Genomic DNA, 23,738 nt, shown 5'->3' with positions numbered 1-23,738 from the left:
CTTATAAATGTACAGTCTCTGGTAATGGGCCCAGTATGGCTACAGCCACACGCTTATACGGGAGGGATGTTACAGACATCTGAAGAGGTGTTCACATGGAGCCTTTCCATTAGCCTTGCAAGATCCACAATCATGACACAATCATGATTGTGATCCCTATTCTACTTACGAAAAAAAAAAACTGAACTGGCGCTGTGTTCATTTCATATGTAGAATAGGCAAGGCATAGGACTAGGCATAGGAATAGGCAAGGCGTAGGACATACAGCATAAGCTCTTTTAAGAATACGAAAGTGCTGTAAGGCCCGCCTAATGGGTCCAATGACGGTTTCCCACAGGACAGGGAAGGTTAACGCGTGTATGCCTTTTCAGCGTCTCTATTAAGTTCACTTAATTTCACTCGCTTAATCTGACTCCAATTTCAAATGATTCCTATTCTAAGGGTTGTGTCTCCAATTAGAAATTAATCATTTGTTATGTATTAATTTAGATATTCGATTATTCTGATTACCTTATCTTCAATTATTTCGTTCACTGCAGTCCCGGTATCGCTTTAGAAGAGTTACTTCGGCCGATTTGAGCACTCTTCCCGGACACAAACTCGTCAGTCTGACCTTAAACATTGGATGCAGGGTAAATATCTACCTTTAAGTCGGTCGCGCCCTGCTTACTCGTAACAAAAAGCATAGTTTTGATATATTTACGAAAACTGCAACTTATTTAAGGCAGTGATAGTCAGAAATCGAAATGGACTTAATTGACGTGCCCCATGCTCCATCTATTAAACCTTTCGTATGAACAATCCTGAACACAGATTTGAGGTAATACCTTCGCTTTGATCTACTAGAAATAATGGATTAAGAATAATACAGAATCAACCAAATATAACATTTTATTTGTCAAGTAAAAATATATCATGCCAATTACATTACAATTAGACAATTAGAAGCCAATTCAGAAATGATAAATGCATAATATCGATTACTCAAAGTAATGCATATATATACACAGGGATGGGTGAATGTCCTCAGACATTCACCCACCTCTCTGTGGGGGCCTGCAGAAGATCCCACATGACTGCTTTGCTCTTTACCTTTTATACCAGAACCAGAACAAAAGGATCGTAAATGTTTATTACACCAACACCTGTTTTGGGGGAGAGGAGAAGAGACACCACCCAAAAAGAGGACATAATTTTCCTTAGTTTTCCATCTTCTTCATAATTCTAGTGACTGCTGTGAAATTGAGACTTTAAAATGATACCAAACATGAAAAGGGAAAAACAATAGATACACAAGTTACATTATATGTTTTGAATAACTTTCAGTGACTTGAGCCAGAGGAAGGGGAGGTGTGTGTGTGTGTGTGTGTGTGTGTGTGTGTGTGTGTGTGTGTGTGTGTGTGTGGTGGGGGAGGCGTTGTCCTTTTGAGGTTAGGGCAAGGCGTCGTCCATTGCTACTTTGAGATCTTCTTTCCAGATTAAAGTTTTATTACTTTATTGCAGGACGCTTTATCTCAGTTTTTGTTTAGCAGGAAAATCAAGCCTTACAGTGCGGTTTTGGCGGAAGTGCAAGAAAATAATTTGTTTATATAAAGCATGTACATTTACATTTTTTTTTTTTTTTTGAAAATGACCGATCGTTTTTTGCTAGATAAGACCCTTATTCCTTGTCATGTATCATTTAAAGCCCTTTGAAGCTGCACTAAAACTGTAATTTTGTCCTTCAGCCGTTTGGAGGCCATTGAAGTCCACTATAAGAAGAATAATCCTGGAATGTTTTTTTATGTGATATCCCAAAGTTCACATAAAAATAGGTGGATGGCAACAAAGCCAGTGACTAAACCCATGTGTGACAGAAATACAGTACACACACATCATGTTCGCCAGTTGTTTTTGTATTATTTAAAGTCCTAAAAAAAATACAATATAATGTTTTTTGGCACTTTGAATTGTTCACTCTATTCAAAACAGATTATTTTTGTTTATTTCAATAAAGTTCTTGCATAAATTAGATAGTGGATAGTAGATTTTTTTTTTTTTTTTTTTTTTTTGCAAATTTCCTCTCATTGTTAGATCCAGTCACACCCCAGTAATGGGGTTGTAACAACGGAACTCTTTGTATTTGACATTTATTAACTCACATAATCTGTGATTGTGTAGTACACATCCAAATCAATTTTATTTGTAGAATACAAAGTTTTCGAGATGGCACAAACAACAACTGAGTTGTTGTTGAAAAAATAAAAAACTTAGCTGTTAGTTTTGTACTCAAAGGTTGCTACTGTTACACTTAAAGTACATTTTATACATTAAAAATTAAACCAATTTAGTCCCAAGAAGTATTAAAATAATACACTTACATGTATTGGGTCTACTAGTAGTACAATCATATTAGTATATTTCAAGTATATCTGAAAATAAACTTGAACTTTACCAAAATTTACTTGAATAAATTGAATAAAATTAACTTGAAATATAGGCTACTTATTTTCGTAAGGCCAAGCATACATGTGAAACAGTGACCAACATTTCTACTTCTCTTTATTTTACTTCTCTAAACTCCACACCACCGATGACAAAACGGCCTCCACAAACCTAGGTCTAAGAGAGGACGATGAGATGTTTGTTCTTGGATGTTAACAGAAATATAAAAGTACTATATTACACAATCTACACATACTGAAACATATACCATATACTCAGTCAAAGACTTCATGATTTTCTGTTTTGTTGAAGGTGATCAAATCAAAATACCCATCTGAAAAGAACCACTGTGACCAAAATGACTACCAAAACTTTTCGATTGGCAGAAGGGACAAGGGTCCTTGTGTGGGCCATTTCTGTTTGCCAGATCTAAGCCACAAGCAAGCCATAGCAATGCCACATGTCAGCCAAGAGGAAAGAAATAAACCTAAACTGGACCTTATCTGAGCCACAAAATCTGTGTATATTAAGTATAGAATCATCTAAGCCTTAATAAACCTGTTAAAGCAGAACTAAGTAACTTTTTTTTACCTTCATAAATAGTTTTCTAAGTCCTTACGATGGTTAATTGACTTGTAGTGGTGTGTTTGAGGCGTTCACTAACCCCCTCTGGCACGTCTACGCCAGAATACAGCACTTGCAAGTTGAGCTGCACCGACCCAAAACAATCTCGCCTCATGTTCACGTTCATGCGAGAGTGACAAAATGCTTTGCGGTAATTCAAAAACAATGTATCTATTATGACTTTATAAGACAAGTTCGAAAATGACCCACCTCCATCAAGTGTGCTGTATTTGCAAATTACCCACCTCCTCTTTCTTGTACTGTATTTGCAAAACTACTGCGCTGGTGAGCGTTGTAGTCGTTGTAGTCCAGAGCTGCACTTGGAGTATTTACGACAGTGTGATTCAATGAAGGATACTGTAGGGGGAGCTTCGCAAATCTTACAGAGTTCCACTTTAACAAACTGAAACACTGAAAGAAAAGAACAGAAAAAGAGACAAGCAGAAACACAAGAACTACAACTGATCTCAGTCACAGCCTTAGATGAAATCAGCTGAAGATAAAAGACATTAAATCTCAACAGAGGATGAATAAATAACTCCACAAACAGCATTACCAGCTAACCAGATTGACTTTATTTATGTTAGACATCAACAAAAGCTGTAATTGAGAATTGACAGGAGTTTAACTGTTTCATTTGAAGTCACCATAGCAATGATTATTTGCTCCATAAGTTGGGCTCTTAACTCATATTATACATTTGTCTTTTCTGACTGCTGTGACTGTGTGTTTGTTAAACGCGTTTGCATTAGCAAAGAAAGCTAAAGCAAAGTAACATCAGGTGATGATGGTTGTCTGTAGATTGTTTTGTGGTCATCATGAACTGGACTGGATTAAATATTTTGTTCCGCACTTATAAGTACACTTAAAAGTCTACTTTTATAAACTAAAAATCCAATTTAGCCCCAACAAGTATTGAAGTACATGTACAGTAAATGTACTAGTATATTGATATTAGTACTGGGAAGGCATTACACAGCAGACCTGTCCATTAAGCACGTGATTGTTTCCATCACCTCAGAGCTCTCTGATGGCCTGTAAAAGATTGACCAAAGCATGCTACCTGGCAAACTAAAGGTCTGGTGTTACCAGTTCACCTTGTACCATTGTCTGATGTGGCCCCTCAAACTGTATGACATCAGAAGATGAACTCAATGGCTAACAAATGAGGTTTTATTAACAAAATTAGGGAGGAGCAACATTCAAATAATCTGACTAATCATCACATCATTTCAGTCAGCTGTCAACAAATCAGTAATAAACATATCTACCCAATCAGTATTAGGCCTATATATAAACACAGTCGACTCACTCATATTCCTCAACAGTTTTTTCTGCATCCCTCCACCACCCCATATCCTCACACTCACCTGGTTACTTCCCTAACCAGAAATAAGGAGGAAGTACTCTGGGTTCGGGCCAAATACCGAGCTTGGAGCCCTCTCCTCGGACAGCACACCAAATACACATACTATTACGCATACAATTTACTATCTGATTATTTGTAAGTGTGAATTCGTAAACTACATTCAGAAGTGGCTGGGGCTCCCCCGATGTCTGTCAAATGCAGCCCTGTTTGGAAGAAACACCTTGAGGCTTCGATTGAAATCCATCAGCTTGGGCTATAAGCTGGAAAAAGTAAGGCTAGTATTCGAGCTGAAAGACTCACCGGATTTAGCAATGCAAAACACCAAGGCCCAAGTGCAGACTGGAAGGAAATGGAAAGCATCGCAGTCAGTAAGCCAGACCATAACCCACCTGAAACACCAGGAAGTTGCTGGTTTGGTGCAATGTGGCTGGGCAGGCTTTGGTTGGGGAACATCGCCTAAGATGTGGTCCAAAGCCTCAAAGGCAGAGCAGAAAGAACTGGTGATCTCTGAAGTTGTAAGGGAGGAAGAGGAGGGCTACAAGATCAATGCCTTGAGCCAGTGTCAGCTAGGGAGATGGACAACCTGGGAGGCCGCCATCGACAGGGTCGTGACGTGGGCTGAGTTGATGCTTTGTGGATGATGCCTCAGCAAGGCTGAGCTTCCTAATCAGGGCCAAATATGATACCCTCCCAAGCCCCCAGAATCTGCACCTCTGGTATGGCTCAGAGGAGATCTGCCAGTTTTGCGGGCAGTAGAACCCCAGCTTACAGCATACCCTGACAACAACATAGTGTCGGCACAGATCCGGCCCACATCTGATCCGCGTATAATCCACATGTACCAGATATGGGCCAGACTATGTTGCTGTCTGGGTATCCTGTCCAGCTGCAAAACGGCACTGACCCAAGGACGTTATGGATGGCGTCACAACCAGGTCCTGCGGAAACTAGCTGTAGTCATCAAGGCACGTAGAATAGAAACCAACAGGGCAAGCCCATGTAAGATAAACAGAACCTCAGATAATTTGATCTCCTAAGATATGGACAGTACAAACACGTACAGCCACTTTGCGTAACCAGGATGAAGTATACTTTCTTGAAAGCAAGAAGGAGTCTTTATCACCAATTTTCCGTGGAGCAAGACATTAACTTGGATGGGTTAATTACAGAGGACAAATTCTATATATATGGGTTTCACTTTCATTGGCAATGTTCTTTGAGTATATCTGCACCAAAAAGGGTATAATGAAGCAAGCAGCATCAGTGCAGACCATAAAGGAGGTCCAAGACTTTTGGGACAAGGCCTGCATTCCCATAAGGCCTTTTCAACAGTGAAGAAGTTCAAAGACTTTGTAGTAAAATAGAAGGCCTTGAAGAAGAACTAGGGGCGAAGGAGTGAAAAACAAAGAAGAATGTCAGATCATCATAAATATCTAGATCAGATCTCAATTTTGTTCTAAGTTCACTTTCTTTACTGTACAGTACATTCACTTTTTAACATTCTGCTTTTACGTCTGCACAAACTTCTATATGTTGATATGTCGGACTGTCATCATGATCTAGATCGCAATTTTTCAAAGATCAGTTCTCATCAGCAGCACTGAAATTTAACATCTTAAGACTAACAACACTGTTCTGTGTTCTCGTTTTTAACCTAATTCACCATTTACTAATGTCTCGTATAATTATTTCCATTGTTTCCATTTCTCATGAAGGAGAGTTCACTGGGTGGGTGAGAGCAGAAGATTTCAAAAGTTCAAAAATAAGGGCCACTCTAGTGTGTGTGTGTGTGTGTGTGTGTGTGTGTGTGTGTGTGTGTGTGTGTGTGACAGTGACAAACATTTACTTCTTTCTTTACTTCTCTAAACTCTACACCACCAATGACAAAACAGCCTCCACAAACCCAGATCAAGGTGAAGAGATTGGTGAAATGTTTTCCTATGGGTTGAGAGTGGTTTTGCTGCAATGGATGCGTAAACTGAACCCACACTGACAGTTTTAGTCACAAAAGAGATATACTAAAATTGTAGCTGTAAGGTGTACTTCATTCTGTAAGAATTATGTTTTTTCTATTGCCTTTAATTCAATTCAAGCACATCTTTTAGCTAATACATTACTGTAGGGTTATCAAAAGAAAGTTGATACTTAAATTGAAATTTTTAAGTCCACATTCTTCACAACTTCCCATTCTTGTCTCCTCTTATCTCTAGTAAAGCAGTGAAGACTTACATCGCTTCTCTTGTTGCCCTTCAACTGAAAATTACAACCAAAAGCCTAACAATGTGACATTGTATATTATATTCTGAGTTGTGTTGCGGTAAAAATAGCAACAGGGTAGCATCAGTAGCTCACCGAGTGCAACCATTTGACGTCATCGACATAGAACGCACTGTAACCTAAACAAAATGGCGCCCCTTATTGTCCAAAATATGTCATGGATTTTTTAAATAATGTAAAACTTTCACTGGTTTTCTACTGCACATTTCAGTAAGAGGCATCCTTTAAGTTATATTAAGCCATACAAGTGTTATCACCAGGGGATCCCTTTAAGACTTGTATGGCTCGTATGATGATGTCAAATGGTTGCACTCTGTCAGCTACTTACATTACTCTATGGTCGGGCTTGCATAGACTAGTCGAGTATTTGAACGATCGACTACTTCAACCACTAGTTGGCGCTGTCGACTACTCGAGCGTGCACTAACCATGAATGAATTCAAAATGGCAAAACGTCACTAACAGACACCACACATCATATGTGTGGAAGTATTTCATCAAGGATGATAAAAATATTGTTATTTGCCAACTCTGTAAGTCTGCTTTAAAATACAACAGCAGTACGACAGCTATGCACAACCACCTACGAATGAAACATCCAACAACAAAAGTAAATGTTAGTGAGACGCACGCCATGAAGCAGACAAGCATTGGTGAATTCTGTAAACACCCGATTACAGAGAGGAGAAGACAGGTAATAACAGATTTACTTGTAGATTTTATAGTGAAGGATATAAGACCACTTTCTGCAGTGTCAGGAGAGGGATTCAGGGGAATTATCAACTTCTTTGAACCCAGTTACACCGTTCCATTGAATGCTACACTCTGGAAAATAATTGGCCACAAGTACGACTCTCTAAAAGCGGACATTGCGTCTGAGATGAAAGGCAAGAACATCTCCCTCACTACTGATCTCTGGACTTCTTGCACCAAGGATCCATACATAACAATAACTGCTCACTACATCAATGTACTATGGGAGCTGAAATCAAGGGTGTTAGTTACCACTATCATGCCCGGGACTCACTGCTGTCATCATTGCGCAGAAGCTCACAGAAACCATTAATGAGTGGGAGTTACGCATATTCTGCACAGTTCATGACAACGCAAACAATATGAACTTGGCAATGGAAATCTGTGAGGCCTTGTACCACCACATTGATTGCAGCGGACATATCGTCGCTGTCCGATGTAAACCACGTATGTCCATTTTGCCGATTTTGAGATTTTTCGACGGATTGAATGTCCAGGTTCATTTCCGTATACAGTATGCTTCACATATCTAAATGCCAATGAAAAGTTGTGAAATCATGTCATCTGATTTTCGCGTATATCCATTTGGTGACAAAGCTGTCAATCACGCCGCGTATCTCCCGCCCTGTGGAAGCATCTCGCCGGTCTCCTGAAGTTTTCATCGAAGCTCAGCACTAGATAGCCGAATAACACTGTGAGGTTACATTGCCAAATAAACATAACCTGGTGAGACAATGACTTTCCTTTATGGAAGTAAACGTTTCCCCCCTGACGCCAGACGTACATCTAGGAGTGACAAAATTACGCTAGGACTGTGCAAACAAAGTATCTGTCTAGCATTACCATGTCAGTGTATTGATTCATTGTCCCTTCATAGTTTGCAAGAGACATTTAATAAATTTATAATTAATATTAAATAAACTAAGCTGTAACGTAGTTCGTATACACGGGAAGAAGGAGGCGGGAACCGGCGAACATTCAAACAAAACTTTAATTCAAAATAAACAAAGAACAAAACGAAAGTAATGACGGCAGCCCCTTGTGGACGTCTTCCGGCCACACAAACATAATAAAACATAAAATAAAGTCCAGGCATGGTCCTCTCTCGTCCTTCACTGTAGTCGCTCTTTCTTTTATGCTCTCGGAGCTCCTCCGTGAGGTGACTCGCGTCACCGGCCTCACGCCGTTCCCTCACGGCTCTCGCCCGCCCTGGTCGCCACATAAGTGTACTTAATAAACTAAGACGTAGGCTATTTAATAAACTGAGCGTATTCATCTGTCAATATGAAACGCGACTTGGCCATTCTAATTAATGATCGGAAGAACGCGTATCAACCACCGTTATTGTAAAATATCACGTTTATGTCCATTTAAACTCAATTTTGGTCAAATGTGGATTAAATCATTACACTGGCAAGAATATGGTTACATGTAAAGATGCCGTACCAAGTATGACAACGATACATTCAACTGCTTTTGAAATACAGTGTTTTTTTCACTTCCTGAAAAGTAACCGTTTTGGACATACGTGATTTTCATCAGGCAGCGACGATATGTTACAGCTCACAATTAAGGCAGGTTTGGATTTACCTGTGGTCTCAAAGACCATTGACGCTGCAAGGCATGTCAGCAGTCACTTCCGTCACTTTTCAGTGGCGACCCGTGTCTTGAAAGCACATCAGTAGCAGCTATCTATCAGAGGGAGAAATCTCCAAAGTGATTGTGCTACTAGATGGAATTCCACGTTCGAGATGTTGGATCGGCTTTACGAGCAGAGAATCCCAGTGCAAGCTGTACTCGCTGATGAAACGGTAACTAATGTCCAGTATTGAAAAACTCTGGCAATAAAGTCATCTTGCTGGGATCTGACTGAACAGCTGCTTCCCATACTGAGGCCACTGGCTAAGGCGACAACAATCATGTGTGGAGAGCTGCACATCGGCCTGTCCTTTCTATATCCAGTGCTTATCAATCTGACAGAAAACACTCTGCGGCCCAGCGCAGGTGATCTCACCGCCACTCAGGCATTCAAAGAGATGGTTCGGAAACAGCTGGTGATGTGGTTTAAACTGCACTATGAAACAGTAGCCAAATTGCTACCTATTAGCGCGTGCATGTTGGATCCACGGTTTAAGCGTTTGCTGTTTCTACCAGAGAAATCATGAGAGGATGCCAAAGCCCATCTCGCCAATCTATTGCATGACAGTGAGACAAAGCATTCAGAAACTTCAGGTGAGCTAATAATCCATAGTAAACGTTTAAAAAAAAAAAAAAACTTCTTGATGCATATTTTACTGTCACAACAGGTGAACAGGAGGTTGCTGACTGCAGCGGGACAACCAATGCGTTGCCCAGTGAGCATAAAAAACCAAGACTAGAGGCCGATCTCGAGGAGCTCTTTGGATGCAACTACAAAAGCCGCAATCCTATGACAAATCAGAAACTACCAGAAGATTCAAGATTCAAGACATTCCCACCATGGGGAATCCTCTCGAATGGTGGGCATGTAATGAACACCGGTTTCCTCGGCTATCCAAACTGGCTAAGTCATATCTTGCTGTCCCTGCCACCAGTACACCAAGTGAAATAATTTTTTCCTTGGCCGGCAACACCGTCTCAAGGCAAAGATCAAGCCCACATCCCTCTCACGTCGATGCGCTTTTATTTCTAAATGCAAACCAGCGATCCATGAGCTCGACCAAAGACTGCATGTGGCGAGAGGACTATAGCGGCGATGACTTGTGTTAGTTTATAAACTTTCAAGCCGGTTGAAGTAAGATCGTTCTTGTTATTACTATTGAAAACTTGGCAAATATAAAATGATTGAATGAAATTTACTCATGTTTTAACTGTTTTAGTTTTATGTTATATAGTTTATGAATACACTATGCACAGAGTTTTGAAGTATGACGTGAATTTTAGGATTGGATTTGCATGTAGCCGTTACTTTATGACTTTCTCTATGTTTCTCTTGTTAAGTGATAAGAAGAGGAGAAAATAATGGGGAGTTGTGAAGAATGTGGATGAATAAAACTTCCTAAAGATCCGCGTTTTTGTTCTCTTCACTTTAGCCCTGCCTTTTTAGGCTTTTAGTAGACTACAGCTGAAAAAGCTTACAGTTGGCGATGGATCATCACCTGAAAATTACAACCAAAAGCTGCACAGTGTGGCATTGTATATTATATTCCGAGTTGTGTTGCAGTAAAAATAGCCATAGCTGACAGAGTGCAACCATTTAACATCATCAACATAGAACGCAAACAAAATGGCGCCGCCCATTGTCCAAATATGTTATGGATTTTTTAAATAACGTCAATCTTTCATGGGTTTACACATTTCAGTAAGATCATTTACATAATTTACGTTATATTAAGCCATACAAGTCTTAACACCAAGGATCCCTTTAATTTCCGGGGTTCCCTTTAAAAACGTAATGGTATCAGTCTTTCTGCAGTACCGGTAGTACTGAATATCGGTCAATCCGGTATCCACTGATATCTGCTCACGTGCATTTTTGTGTGAGCGTGCTCTGAAGACCCTCAAACAGATCTGTTTACAACGTGTTTGTTGAGCACGTGAATGCAACGGCTATAGTCTCTTATTCATAACCAACAAAGTATAATGACAAGTAAATAAAAGGTTCATTGTGCAGCACAGACAAATTTTTTCACTCAGTCGATGAGCTTGCGCTGTAGCTGAACGGAAGTGATATCAGCTTCATTGATTATAAAGGCATCGCTCTTTGCTCACTTTCTGTATATAGCCCATTCATAATTTGAATAAAGGTTTATTTTTCATTCTGCAAAGTACACATGTCAAAGTTTTGAGAGTGACAACTGTATTAAAATGAGAGATTGAACTGGAACATGCAACTGGACAATGGTCGAAGATCACAAGCAAATCTACAATAGAATGGCTAAAAAAGAAATCAAGGTGTTGCAATGGCTCAGTCGAAATCGAGACCTCAACCCGACTGAAATGCTGTGGCGAGAGCTGTGCATAAATAAATGCCCACAAACCTCAGTAAAATGAAACGATGTTCTAAAGAAGAGTGGGCCAAAATTCCTCCAGAATGATGTGAGAAACTGATAAAGTCATACAGAAAATGATTACTTCAAGTTATTGCTACTAAAAGTGGATCTATAATCATATGGTGTCCTAAGATTGTCATGCATGGCTTTTCTATCATGGCTTCATTTTTTCTAAATAAATAATGATATGGTATGATATGTCATGTGTCATTGCTCATCTGAGCATTTTCCTAATTTTAAGACCTGCCAAGCACTAGATGATTTTTTTTTTTTTATAATGGAAAACCATGGAATTCAATAGGATGTCCTTACTTTTTCCACATGACTGTATCATATCAGACTGTGTGAGTAAGAACAGTCAACAATTTTGCAAAAGTTTTATTTATATTGGTTTAATCACCGGATTGCCTGATTTGGCTCATTTTCCTGTGGACCCCTTGGGCCTCATTTATAAAACGTTGTGCAGAAACCGTCCTAAATTTGACCTCACGATAATTTCTCCTGTGTGCATATGTGTGATTCATAGAATGCACGTACACACAGAAAACGAGCATACGCCTCTCTTTCAGATGTGAAATCTATAAATCGGAAATGCTCTTCACAAATGATTGCAGCTGAATGGTTTCAGTTCTCCACGATTTAATCGACACTAAATTAATGTCATTTACATATAAAAGATCAACAGTCATCATCCAAATCCTTAGAGAGCTGCAAGAATAGCTTAGATTTCCAAAAACCTGCAGTAATCTGACCAGGAAAACTGCATACGTCTGCTCAGACCCTGACTTGGCTCTAAGCACTTTTCCACGTCAAAGACCGTTTTTTATAAATATGAGCGCTGGTGTGTATTTAAGCGAACACACACTTTACACACACTTTATAAATGAGGCCCCTTGTGTTCCTAAGTAGTGGTGTATTTTATACAGACAGTTATCTGAGACACACAGTTATCTGAGAGGACTTGGTTTAGTAAGCATTAATATCTGACTCTAATATTAATTACTGCTTTAAGCTAGCTATGAATGGCCTTGTCATTTTCATATCACTTACTTGGTGTCTTCAAATCTTAGTAAGAATATTGGTTAGTTTAATTTGGTCTATTTTTTCCCTTATAGAATAGTTATAGTTTATGTTGTTGCTATAAATTTAAGTGTTACTTAATTATTTAGATTATTTTGTGAGTTGTTGAGTCAGCCCCTTAGTATGTGCTATTAATTAGAGAATTTCTCTTGTATTGATTGAACCTTTAAGTAAACAATAAACTGCATACTGTGTACATAGTAAAAAGTCTTTACAGTCTTAAGTTTTGTGTCACTCAAAATGTAAATCAGCATTTTGGTCATCTGTTTTCATGTAAACTTTATACTGTCATAAGTCAACGATTCCTTCCTCATTGTCTCACATCCTCATTGTTACTTCTGAATCATTTGTTTTGATCTTATTGGTTGTTCTGTTCTGTAGGTGTGTTAAAACAATCGCTTAAAAGCATGAATGCTGGTCTTGAACTTTGCAGAAGTTCTCTCCTCCACTGCAATGAAGACTGTTGTGTTCACTTTGCTGGCTGCAGCTGTGGGTATGTAGATCTCTCTTATTAGTCATTATTTATGACAATTGTTAGTTTGTCTACACTGACATGTATTATAGGTAGACTTTAAAACTGATAAAAGAACAATTCCTTTTAAATAAAGTTTGCAGCACAGGTGATAAAATCATTGGAGGTTATGAATGTCCGCCCCACTCTCAGCCATGGCAAGTGTACCTTACTGATGGACGTATTGCGTGTGGAGGATCTTTGATTAAGAAAAGATGGGTTGTGTCTGCTGCTCACTGCAACTTTGCGTGAGTATATAATCTCCCTTTTTAAATCATAAATTAATAGATTAACAACAGGTTATTATTGTTTCCCATTTCCTAATATGTATACTAAAAAATGGCAAAATATCTAAACAAAAGGCTGTCAAAAAATTCACACATTCAGTATTTTCGTAAAGACAAGAGTTCATTAGTCTACCAACCACTGGCATTCAGCTCTAGTTTTGTAAAAAAAAAAAAAAAAAAAAAAAAGGTTTACACTTTATTTTAAGGTGACTTAGTCAAATAAGTACTGAGTAATATTAATTAACTATATGTACTTACTATTGAGTAATGGTTAGGATTTGGTTTAGGGTTAGCTACGTCTAATTATGCATAATTTACTGTTATTACTGTGGTAAGTACATTTAGTAATGTGTAACTGTGACACCTTGAAATAAAGTGTTACCAAAATTTTACATTTGTGTACAGCATTTAAATATGACTCTTTTCTGGCTTCAATAAATAATATTTTTATTTACCATTCACCATACCAATTTATTATCTGTTATTGTCTTGGCATAACCAGTCTCTAAGGCTGTGTTTCCCAACCCTGTTCCTGGAGGCACACCAACAATACACATTTTGAATGTCTCCCTTATCTAAACCATATATTTCTGGTCTTGGAGATTCTACTAACGAACTCATGCGTTGAATCAGGTGTGTTTGATTAGGAAGATTTGGAAAATGTGTACTGTTAGTGTGCCTCCAGGAACAGGGTTGGGAAACACTGCTCTAAGGCATCGTAAAACCTATTTGAGACTATCTACATAATCTGCATGTAGTCAATATTCTGATAAACACTGCATTAGGGGTAAATTATGTGTTCCATATCAAACAGACATTCGCGTCTCATTGTCCACCTGGGAAAGCACAACAAGTCTGTTAATGAAGCCACAGAGCAGAAGATCGGGGCGGAGAAGATGATTCCTCACCAGAAATATAATGATCAACCTCATAACAATGATATCATGCTGATCAAGCTGAGAAAGCCTGCCATCATCAACAAGTATGTGAAGCCAATCCGTCTGACAACCAGCTGCTCTTCTACAGGGGAGCAGTGCTTAGTTTCTGGATGGGGCAGAACTGGAGGTGAGATGAGTAATGAAAATTTTCTTAAACTTAAATATAATATTGTCAGGCGCAAAAATATGCATTCAATCATTAGATACTTAAAAAAAAAGACAAGTTTTAGCACATTTCATTTTGTTTTTCCAGATGGCATTGCTTCTTCCCTGCAGTGTTTGAAGTTGCCTGTACTCTCAAAGAAGCAGTGTAAGGGTGCATATGGTACATCAATAACTGAAAACATGTTCTGCGCTGGATTCATGAAGGGAGGCAAAGACTCGTGTCAGGTATGTCATTGACTTAGTCTTCCTCTTTGTAAGTGTTTTATATTTTACAAACACACAATTTTGTCCTTTTTATTTTCCAAATTTCTTCTCAGGGGGATTCTGGTGGCCCTGTAGTGTGCAACAGTAAACTAAAAGGTGTTGTTTCCTTTGGCAAAGGCTGTGCTCGGCCAGGCTTTCCTGGTGTTTATGCTGAGGTGTGTCGCTACACTGACTGGATCAAAAACATCATAGCTAATAACTAACTCTTTGATCAGCCTGGACGGTCCTTTACAAGTTCATTTTCCTAATTATCTGCAATTAAATTCAGTTTGAAGCATGTATATGTGATATCTTGTATTTTTATATTGACATTATTTTTAAGCATTTTTTATTCATGTTTGCTCACCACCATTTACAATGTGCTGCTATGGCAGAATGGCAAAATTTAAGTAACCCCATCATGTAGGTGTGGATGTCACATGGAAAACATTCAAAGCTTCAGAGTATCGACAACAAGGCCATCAGAAGATGTAAATTCTTACATACAGTAGCTAGTTGACTAAAGTTCCCATTACAATGAATATTAAGTCTTAGCAGACAGCCAATCTCATCTGTTGCCTCAAATGCACATGGTTTGAACAGTCACAGAAACACTGTGTTGACTACGCTATGTTTCAGCTTCTGAGGGGAAAACTGTCAAATGGTGACAAAAAAAAACAAACAAAAAAAACCCCAAAAAAACATGGCAATTAGACAAGATACCATTTCATTATTAATTTTATAGTCCGAAAAGTCTGTTCCGTACAAACTTAACAGTTGATAACAGTCAGCAATATTTATGAAAAATGTTAAATGTGAAGCTAGATAACCCAGGATTTAGTTTACAGTTTAGAATGACTCAATATGTATTGTCTGAAAAGCCCTTTTATTGGAAATGTGTCAATAGAATCATGATATTTCTATGTTTAAGGTAGATTTTGCTATAGCCATAGGAAATTGGGTTTCAGTGAACAATAAAATCTTTGTTAATGTCTGGAGCAAGCCAAAGTTAGTGTCATTCAGTCTCTGTTGCTCTACTCTTATAAATCAACACTTTCTAATAAATTGATTTTTAGACAGAAATTTGTTTAGATGACAGCCGGGCAATTCTGTTTAGGGACACACTCCTCAGTCTTCATGGGTCTTTGGGTCAGAAAGTCACACCCTGCATCCCAATGTGCATACTATCCATCCTAGATTATATGTGAGCTTAGAATAAGTGTGCCCCAAAACATAGTATTCTTGAAAAGGGGAGAGAGATTTCCCCTGTGGTGAAAAGCAAGTTTTTAATGTTGTTTATATGTCCATGTAGTGTTTTTAATATGCTTTAAGACAAACCATGTGCAAATTCATAAGTCAGCACCATTGCTGAGTATTTTAAGTTTAAAACTGCAGTAAACCAAAAACCCACGGTTTGAAATTGGTGGTGTTTGTGACGTCACAGACTACCACGTAACCTATCACAACAACGTGCCAGCAGGCTTTAGCATATCATTAACTATGACTGCTCTGAAGCAGGAAAGTCTCGTGAGAAGCCAGGTTATCCCGTTAAATTTTCTGTTGATATTGCAGATTTAGCAATATAGCGAGTCTATTACGATGTTATGATGAACTATATGCCAGTCTTCACTGACATTCTGAGTTGTTCAAAGCGTTTGTAAGGATACTGATTGTTAGAAGGCAGCTGTCTGACTCTGAGATGAAGAACGGAAACGGTGTGTGTAACATTAGCAACACATTATTAGCTGATTGATAACATAGTCAAGCAAAAAGCTAATCATATTAATTCATATTAATGAATGAGAAGCTATTTTAAGGTATGAAGAAATTTTTTTCACTTGATTTTTTCTTTTTTAAATATGTCATTTTGGTGATCAAAGATGAGTTTTAAGGGAAAAAATAATGTACTACAGGGGGACTTTAATACAGTGTATACTTTTTTCTTTATTCATCCCGAAAGTAGAGAAGTGAAATGTGACAACATGACCATATGACATCTTAAAATCTTATCTAATCTATTCAAGAAAATATACATGCCAAACTAAAATGTTTTGTCAGTAAAGGAAAATTTTTTTCATATAAAATAATAGATTTTTTTTTTTTTTAAGAAATTCAAATTGAAATAATTTTGATGTTAGACAATAAACACTGCAAAACACAGCTATACAGAATTGGTCAAAACAATACAGGCAAACAGATGAAGAAACATATTCAGGCATTCAGAAAAACAGAGCTGAACAAAACACTCTGCTTCCTCCACGCATAGAACAGGAGATAAACATTTCTTGAAATAATGTTTTCTGAATGTTCAGGTTCTTCCTCTTAGTCTTTATTTATTTCTTAAGCAGCTTTACATATTAGAAGCACAGAAAAAAAAAGAGAAGTGGTTAAAAATAAGCTGTACAAGCAAGCGTGGTAATGTGTAACATATACAAGATGGTGCTACATTAAGCCAATGTCGGCTCACTCCCAGGGGTGGAAAAAACCCCCTAGGAGAAAAACCCAGCGTGCTACCACTGGGAAAAAAGTGCTAGGAGGGAAAAAACCCCTTGGAAGATATATATATGTAAATGGATATGGAGATCAAAATCTGAATTATACATTTTTATTATAGAGATTAAAAATAGATTATATATAAATATATGTAAGCGGATACAGGGATTAAAAATCTGAATTATAGATACAGCCAGAACTGGATCTGTAGGCCCATTGTCTCCTGGGCTACGTTGTAGTCAGGTCCAGACACAGGTTCTCCATCTGATCTGGATACGGCCTGGATCCAGCACCCGGCAAACCTCAGGATAAGCAGAGAGACTGATATTAGCGTAGATGCCATTCTTATTCTGATGTACAGGTATATCTAGTGTTATAGGAAATGTTCTCGGTTCCGGCCGACCTAATTATTGCAGCGTAACAATCCTTTAACGGATTTGAAAAATGTTAATGTATTGATAATGTGTTATGTGTATGCAAGAGCAAAGAGATGTGTTTTTAGTCTAGATTTAAACTGACAGAGTGTGTCTGCTTCCCGAACAATGCTAGGAAGATTGTTCCAGAGTTTAGGTGCTAAATAGGAAAAGGATCTGCCGCCTTCAGTTGATTTTGATATTCTGGGTATTATCAACTGGCCTGAATTCTGAGATCACAATAGATGTGAAGGACTATAATGCATTAAGAGCTCACTTAGGTACTGGGGAGCTAAACCATTTAGAGCTTTATAAGTAAGTAGCAAGATTTTAAAATCTATACGATGTTTAATAGGGAGCCAATGTAATGTTGTCAGAACTGGGCTAATATGGTCATACTTTCTGGTTCTAGTAAGAACTCTAGCTGCCGCATTTTGGACCAACTGTAGTCTGTTTGAAAGCCGAGCAGAAAAACCACCCAGTAGAGCCTTACAATAATCTAGTCTTGAGGTCATGAATGCATGAACCAACTGTTCCGCATTTGTCATTGAGAGCATGTGTCGTAATTTAGATATGTTTTTTAGATGGAAGAAGGCGGTTTTACAGATACTGGAAACATGACTTTCAAATGAAAGATTGGTATCAAAGAGCACACCCAGGTTCCTAACTGAGGACGAAGATTTAATGGAGCACCCGTCAAGTGTTAGAGAGTATTCAAGGTTTTTTCGTGAGGAAGTTTTTGGTCCAAAGATTAGGATCAGTTTTTTTCTGAATTTAATAATAAGAAATTTCTTGTCATCCAGTTTTTAATGTCAGCTATGCATTCTGTTAGTTTTGTGAATTTGTAGGTTTCGTCAGGGCGCGAGGAAATATAGAGCTGAGTATCGTCAGCGTAGCAGTGAAAACTAACACCATGCTTCCTAATTATCTCTCCTAAGGGCAGCATGTACAGAGTGAAAAGCAACGGTCCTAGTACTGAGCCTTGTGGTACTCCATATTGAATGTGTGATCGATACGACATCTCTTCATTAACTACTACAGACTGATAATGGTCAGATAAGTAAGATTTGAACAATGCCAAAGCAATTCCACTAATGCCAATATAGTTTTCAAGTCTTTTTAGAAGAATGTTGTGATCGATAGTGTCAAAAGCAGCACTGAGATCTAATAACACTAATAGAGAAATACAGCCACGATCGGATGATAAGAGTATATCGTTTGTAACTCTAACGAGAGCAGTCTCAGTACTATGGTATGGTCTAAATCCTGACTGGAAATCCTCACAGATTCCATTTCTTTCTAAAAAGGAGCACAGTTGTGTTGAAACTGCCTTTTCTAGTATCTTTGACAGAAAAGGTAGATTCGAGATTGGCCTGTAATTTACTAAATCTCTCGGATCTAGTTGAGGTTTTTTAATAAGAGGTTTAATAATAGCCTGCTTAAAAGTTTTTGGCACGTATCCTAGTGTTAAAGATGAATTAATTATATCAAGAAGTGGACCTACGACCTCTGGAAGCATTTCTTTCAGTAGTTTAGTCGGCATTGGGTCTAACATACACGTTGTTGATTTTGATGATTTGATAAGTTTAGATAATTCTTCCTCTCCTATAGCGGCGAATGATTCTAGTTTTACCTCAGGGACACTACAGTGTCCATGTGTACATGTTTTTAATTTTCTCTCTAATATTGTCAATCTTGCAAGTAAAGAAGTTCATAAAGTCATTACTGCTGTGCTCTTTGGAAACGTCAGCAGTTGAATCTCTGTTTCTAGTTAATTTAACCACTGTGTCAAATAAATACCTAGGATTATGTTTGTTTTCTATTAAGAGATTTGAAAAATAAGTAGATCTAGCATTTCTTATAGCCGTTCTGTACTCAATAATTTTTACTTTTCACGAAAGGCGAAAAACTTCTAGTTTTGTTTTCTTCCAACTACGTTCGGCTTTTCTCACAGCTCGTTTTAGAGCCCGAGTGTGCTCATCATACCACGGCGTTGGATTAGTTTCCTTAATCTTCTTTAGACGTAAAGGAGCGATTGCATCTAATGTGCTGTAAAAGAGAGAGCCAATAGTTTCTGTTGCAGCATCGAGTTCTTCTAAGTTGTCAGGTATACTAAAGCGATGAAACTGCTCAGGGAGATTATTTATAAAGCAATCTTTAGTGGTAGAAGTGATTGTTCTACCATATTTATGGCTGGGTGGTGGTTTTGTAGCCTTGGCTAACTGTATTATACACAAGACTAAATAATGATCTGATATATCATCGCTCTGCTGTAGAATTTCAACAGCATCAATATCAATTCCATGCGACAGTATTAGATCTAGGGTATGATTACGACAATGACTGGGTCCTGACACGTGTTGTCTAACTCCAATAGAGTTTAAAATGTCTGCAAATGCCAATCCAAATGCGTCTTTATTATTATCTACATGGATATTAAAATCACCAACAACAAGGACTTTATCCGCAGCCAGTACTAACTCTGATAGAAAATCAGCAAATTCTTTGATAAAGTCAGTATGGTGCCCTGGTGGCCTGTATACAGTAGCCAGCACAAATGTCAACTTACATAATGTTACATAAAGCACCATCACTTCAAAGGAATTATATTTGAAATTCTTTTGAATGATTCTGAATATATTACTATAAATTACAGCAACACCTCCCCCTTTGCCTTTCTGTCGAGGATTGTGTCGATAATCATAACCTTGAGCACTAGACTCATTTAAAGTAATGTAATCGTCCAGTTTTAGCCAGGTTTCTGTCAAACACAGCACATCTAGATTATTGTCTGTGATAATATCGTTTACAATAAGTGCTTTTGAAGAAAGTGATCTAATATTTAACAACCCAAGCTTTATCATTTGTTTATCATTATTATCTCTATTTTTTATTTGTTGAACATCAATTAAATTTTTGTTTGGAAGTTTTTTGTTTTTATTAATTCTGGGTACAGACACAATCTCTATGTGATAATATCTAGGTGCGAGAGTTTCTATGTGTTGGGAATTATCTGACTTCTGTAACGTGAGGCAGCTAGCAGACGGTTGGTTTAGCCAGTCTGTCCGCTTCCTGTCCTGGGCCCCAGTTTGTCATGTTTTAGTTCTAAGACTATGTGCCATATTACTAGAGAGAAGAGCAGCACCATCCCGGGACGGATGAATACCATCTCTTTTCAACAGGTCAGGTCTGCCCCAAAAGCTTTTCCAATTGTCTATGAAACCTATATTATTCTGTGGACACCACTTAGACAGCCAGCCATTGAGTGATGATAATCTGCTAACTATCTCATCACTCCGACGAACAGGAAGAGGGGCAAAACAAATTACTTCTCCTGACATTGTACTTGCGAGTTCACACACCTCTTTAATGTTCATTTTAGTGATCTCCGACTGGCGAAGTCGAACATCATTTGTGCCGACGTGAATAATAATTTTAGAGTATTTACGATTAGCATTAGCCAACACTTTTAAATTTGCTTTTATGTCAGGTGCTCTGGCTCCCGGCAAACATGTGACTATGGTGGCTGGTGTCACTATTTTCACGTTCCGTGTAATAGAATCGCCAATGACTAGGGCACTTTCAACAGGATTCTCAGTGGGTGTGTCACTGAGTGGGGAGAACCTGTTTGATGTTCTTACTGGAACGGAAGAGTGGTGTTTTCCACAGCTAGGCCGCCTCACCGTTACCCAAGTGCCCTGCTGCGCGGGCTCTACAGCCGGAACCGAACAATGTACAGAGTTCACTAAGGTAGTCGCATCCAAAACAGTATCTGAGGCCCCTACGTTCTTACTATCCTTGATTAAAGTTTGGATGCGTGTCTCTGATTCTGAGATTCTCTCTGTCAGCCTGACTATTTCCCTACATTTATGACATGTAAATCCCTCGTCGCTGACAGAGAGAGCTACACTAAACATGTTACAGACTGTGCAAAAGATGACTGAGGGAGAGGATGACATGACTCAAAGTGTTTGTAGACTGATCCGATCCGAGTTACCACAGCTGTTTGATAAACGCGTTAAAAAAGGAGCGCGCGAGACTGATAACAAGTTAACCAGCGAGATCCAACCGCGTTACAGCGATTTAGATTCAAAGATTACAAGCTAGCGACGTCAGATTAATGTGGTAGGCAATAATAATATAATCAAAAATCAATAAAAGTAAGAGAAAACTAAGCTATACGGAGACGCAAACATCAGCTGTTTGATGAACGCGTTTAAAGGGATACTCCACCGTTTTTTCATATTAAACTATGTTATTCCCTTAACTAAAACGAGTTGATACATACCTCTCTCGTCTTGACTCGTGAAAAGTCCTCTCATTTCCGTCAATAGAACCAACGTGACTTTTACAGGAGAGGGAGCGGGGGCTGGTGAGAGGACTTTTCACGAGTGAAGATATTACTGCGCCAAGTCAAAGTGCTCCCGAGCACTTGCTATGGTATTCCGCCATACAATATAGGTATCCATTTTACACACTTAGAAAAGCGCAACGTTTTGTTTTGTGTCACCGTCCTAGGTCGAGTTACACTACTCGAGTAACTGTATTTAAATAGGGAAAACGTGGAGGTGTTTGGTAGCTTCTCTGCTTGGCCCCTATTGAATGAACTGGGCTAAGATAAGTGCTAACAAAGTTTCGCCGGAAGACAGAGCGATTTAGTGCACGCACTGAGATGAGAGAGGTATGTATCAACTCGTCTTAGTTAAGGGAATAACATAGTTTAATATAAAAAAAACGGCGGAGTAAAAAGGAGCGAGATGCAAACGCGCTGTAACAGCGATTTAGATTCAAAGATTACAAGCTAGCAACGTCAGATTAATGTGGTAGGCAATAATAGTAATAGAAGCAACAATGAATAAAAGTATGAGATTCAGTAAAAGTAAGAGAAAACAAGGCTATACTGAGACGCAAACACCAGCAGCGAGGCAGACAGGAGCAATCGAGCCAACAGACAGAACGGAGCTGGAAATGTACAGCTTCCCACTTTCCTCGTGACTTGTTGAATAATAAGAATAGACTTTTGCAGTGTTTACTCCTGTCAAAATATCAGAGGGAACACTAACTACCATAATGTTGATTTGTTTATTATTTTCAATAAAATCATCAGTTCTAAGTACAGCTGCACCTCTATTAAATCTTAAAAACTCTGTTTAGAAATATCAAAAACAGGTTAAATGGCAATAAAATACCAACATCATTAACCAATACTCATTTTGATTTAAAAAAAAAAAAATGTATTAGAATAGCCTACTAGTTACCAATGTTATCTATAGACTTTCATGTAAAATAATACAGCATATTTCATTAAAAAAAATGTTTAAGAAATAATTAAGAATAATCTTTTCAAAGTAAGTTTCATTGCTGAAAATGATATTAATGTTTTCATATTAATACGCTGCTTAAAAAAAATTAAAGGAACACTTTGAAAACACATCAGATCTCAATGGGGGAAATGTCATGCTGGATATCTATACTGATATGGACTGGGTTAGGAACAAAAGGATGCCACACAATCAAAGTGGAAAAATGACACAAAAGGCTAGTCCATTTTGCTGAAATTTCATTGCAGCAAATCACAATGGTACTCAGTAGTTTGTATGGCCCCCACATGCTTATATGCATGCCTGACAACTTTGGGGCATGCTCCTAATGAGATGGTAGATGGTGTCCTGGGGTATTTCCTCTCAGATCTGCACCAAGGCATCACTGATCTCCTGGACAGTTTGAGGTGCAAACTGGTGACATCGGATGGACCAAAACATAATGTCCCAAAGGTGTTCTATTGGATTTAGGTCAGGCGAGCATGGGGGCCATTCAATGGTATCAATTCCTTCAGGAACTGCCTGCATACTCTCGCCAGGGCATTGTCGTGCATCAGGAGGAACCCAGGACCCACTGCACCAGCATAGGGTCTGACAGTAGGTCCAAGGATTTCATCCCGATACCTAATGGCAGTCAGGGTGCCATTGTCTAGCCTGTAGAGGTCTGTGCGTCACTCCATGGATATGCCTCCCCAGACCATCACTGACCAACCACAAAAAGATAGTTTTTTTTTTTTTTTATTATTATTTATGTAAGTACATAGTAATTAAAGACACCTAATATAAAGTATGACCAAGATCACTTTTGG

The 23,738-nt window shown here is 38.4% G+C and overlaps 1 protein-coding gene across 1 annotated transcript; it reads left to right on the top strand.

Moving 5' to 3' along the window:
- The first annotated feature begins 13,011 nt into the window (after positions 1-13,011).
- LOC137023131 (trypsin-2-like) lies at positions 13,012-14,926 on the top strand. The gene is made up of 5 exons (XM_067389818.1): positions 13,012-13,051; positions 13,167-13,317; positions 14,171-14,421; positions 14,548-14,684; positions 14,777-14,926. The coding sequence occupies exons 1-5, from the start codon at positions 13,012-13,014 to the stop codon at positions 14,924-14,926; spliced, it is 729 nt and encodes a 242-aa protein (XP_067245919.1).
- Positions 14,927-23,738: the final 8,812 nt, after the last annotated feature.

This window comes from Chanodichthys erythropterus, chromosome 7 (assembly GCF_024489055.1).
Source record: "Chanodichthys erythropterus isolate Z2021 chromosome 7, ASM2448905v1, whole genome shotgun sequence".
In the NCBI taxonomy this organism is placed as follows: Eukaryota; Metazoa; Chordata; class Actinopteri; order Cypriniformes; family Xenocyprididae; genus Chanodichthys; species Chanodichthys erythropterus.
The sequence above is the reverse complement of the archived record's forward strand: the minus strand, read 5'-3'. Positions and strand labels throughout refer to the sequence as shown.

Coding starts and splice junctions, on each gene's coding strand:
- LOC137023131 (XM_067389818.1), top strand. CDS start 13,012: ATGAAGACTGTTGTGTTCACTTTGCTGGCTGCAGCTGTGG. Junction 14,422..14,547: donor TGGATGGGGCAGAACTGGAG/GTGAGATGAGTA, acceptor TTGTTTTTCCAG/ATGGCATTGCTTCTTCCCTG. Junction 14,685..14,776: donor GAGGCAAAGACTCGTGTCAG/GTATGTCATTGA, acceptor ATTTCTTCTCAG/GGGGATTCTGGTGGCCCTGT.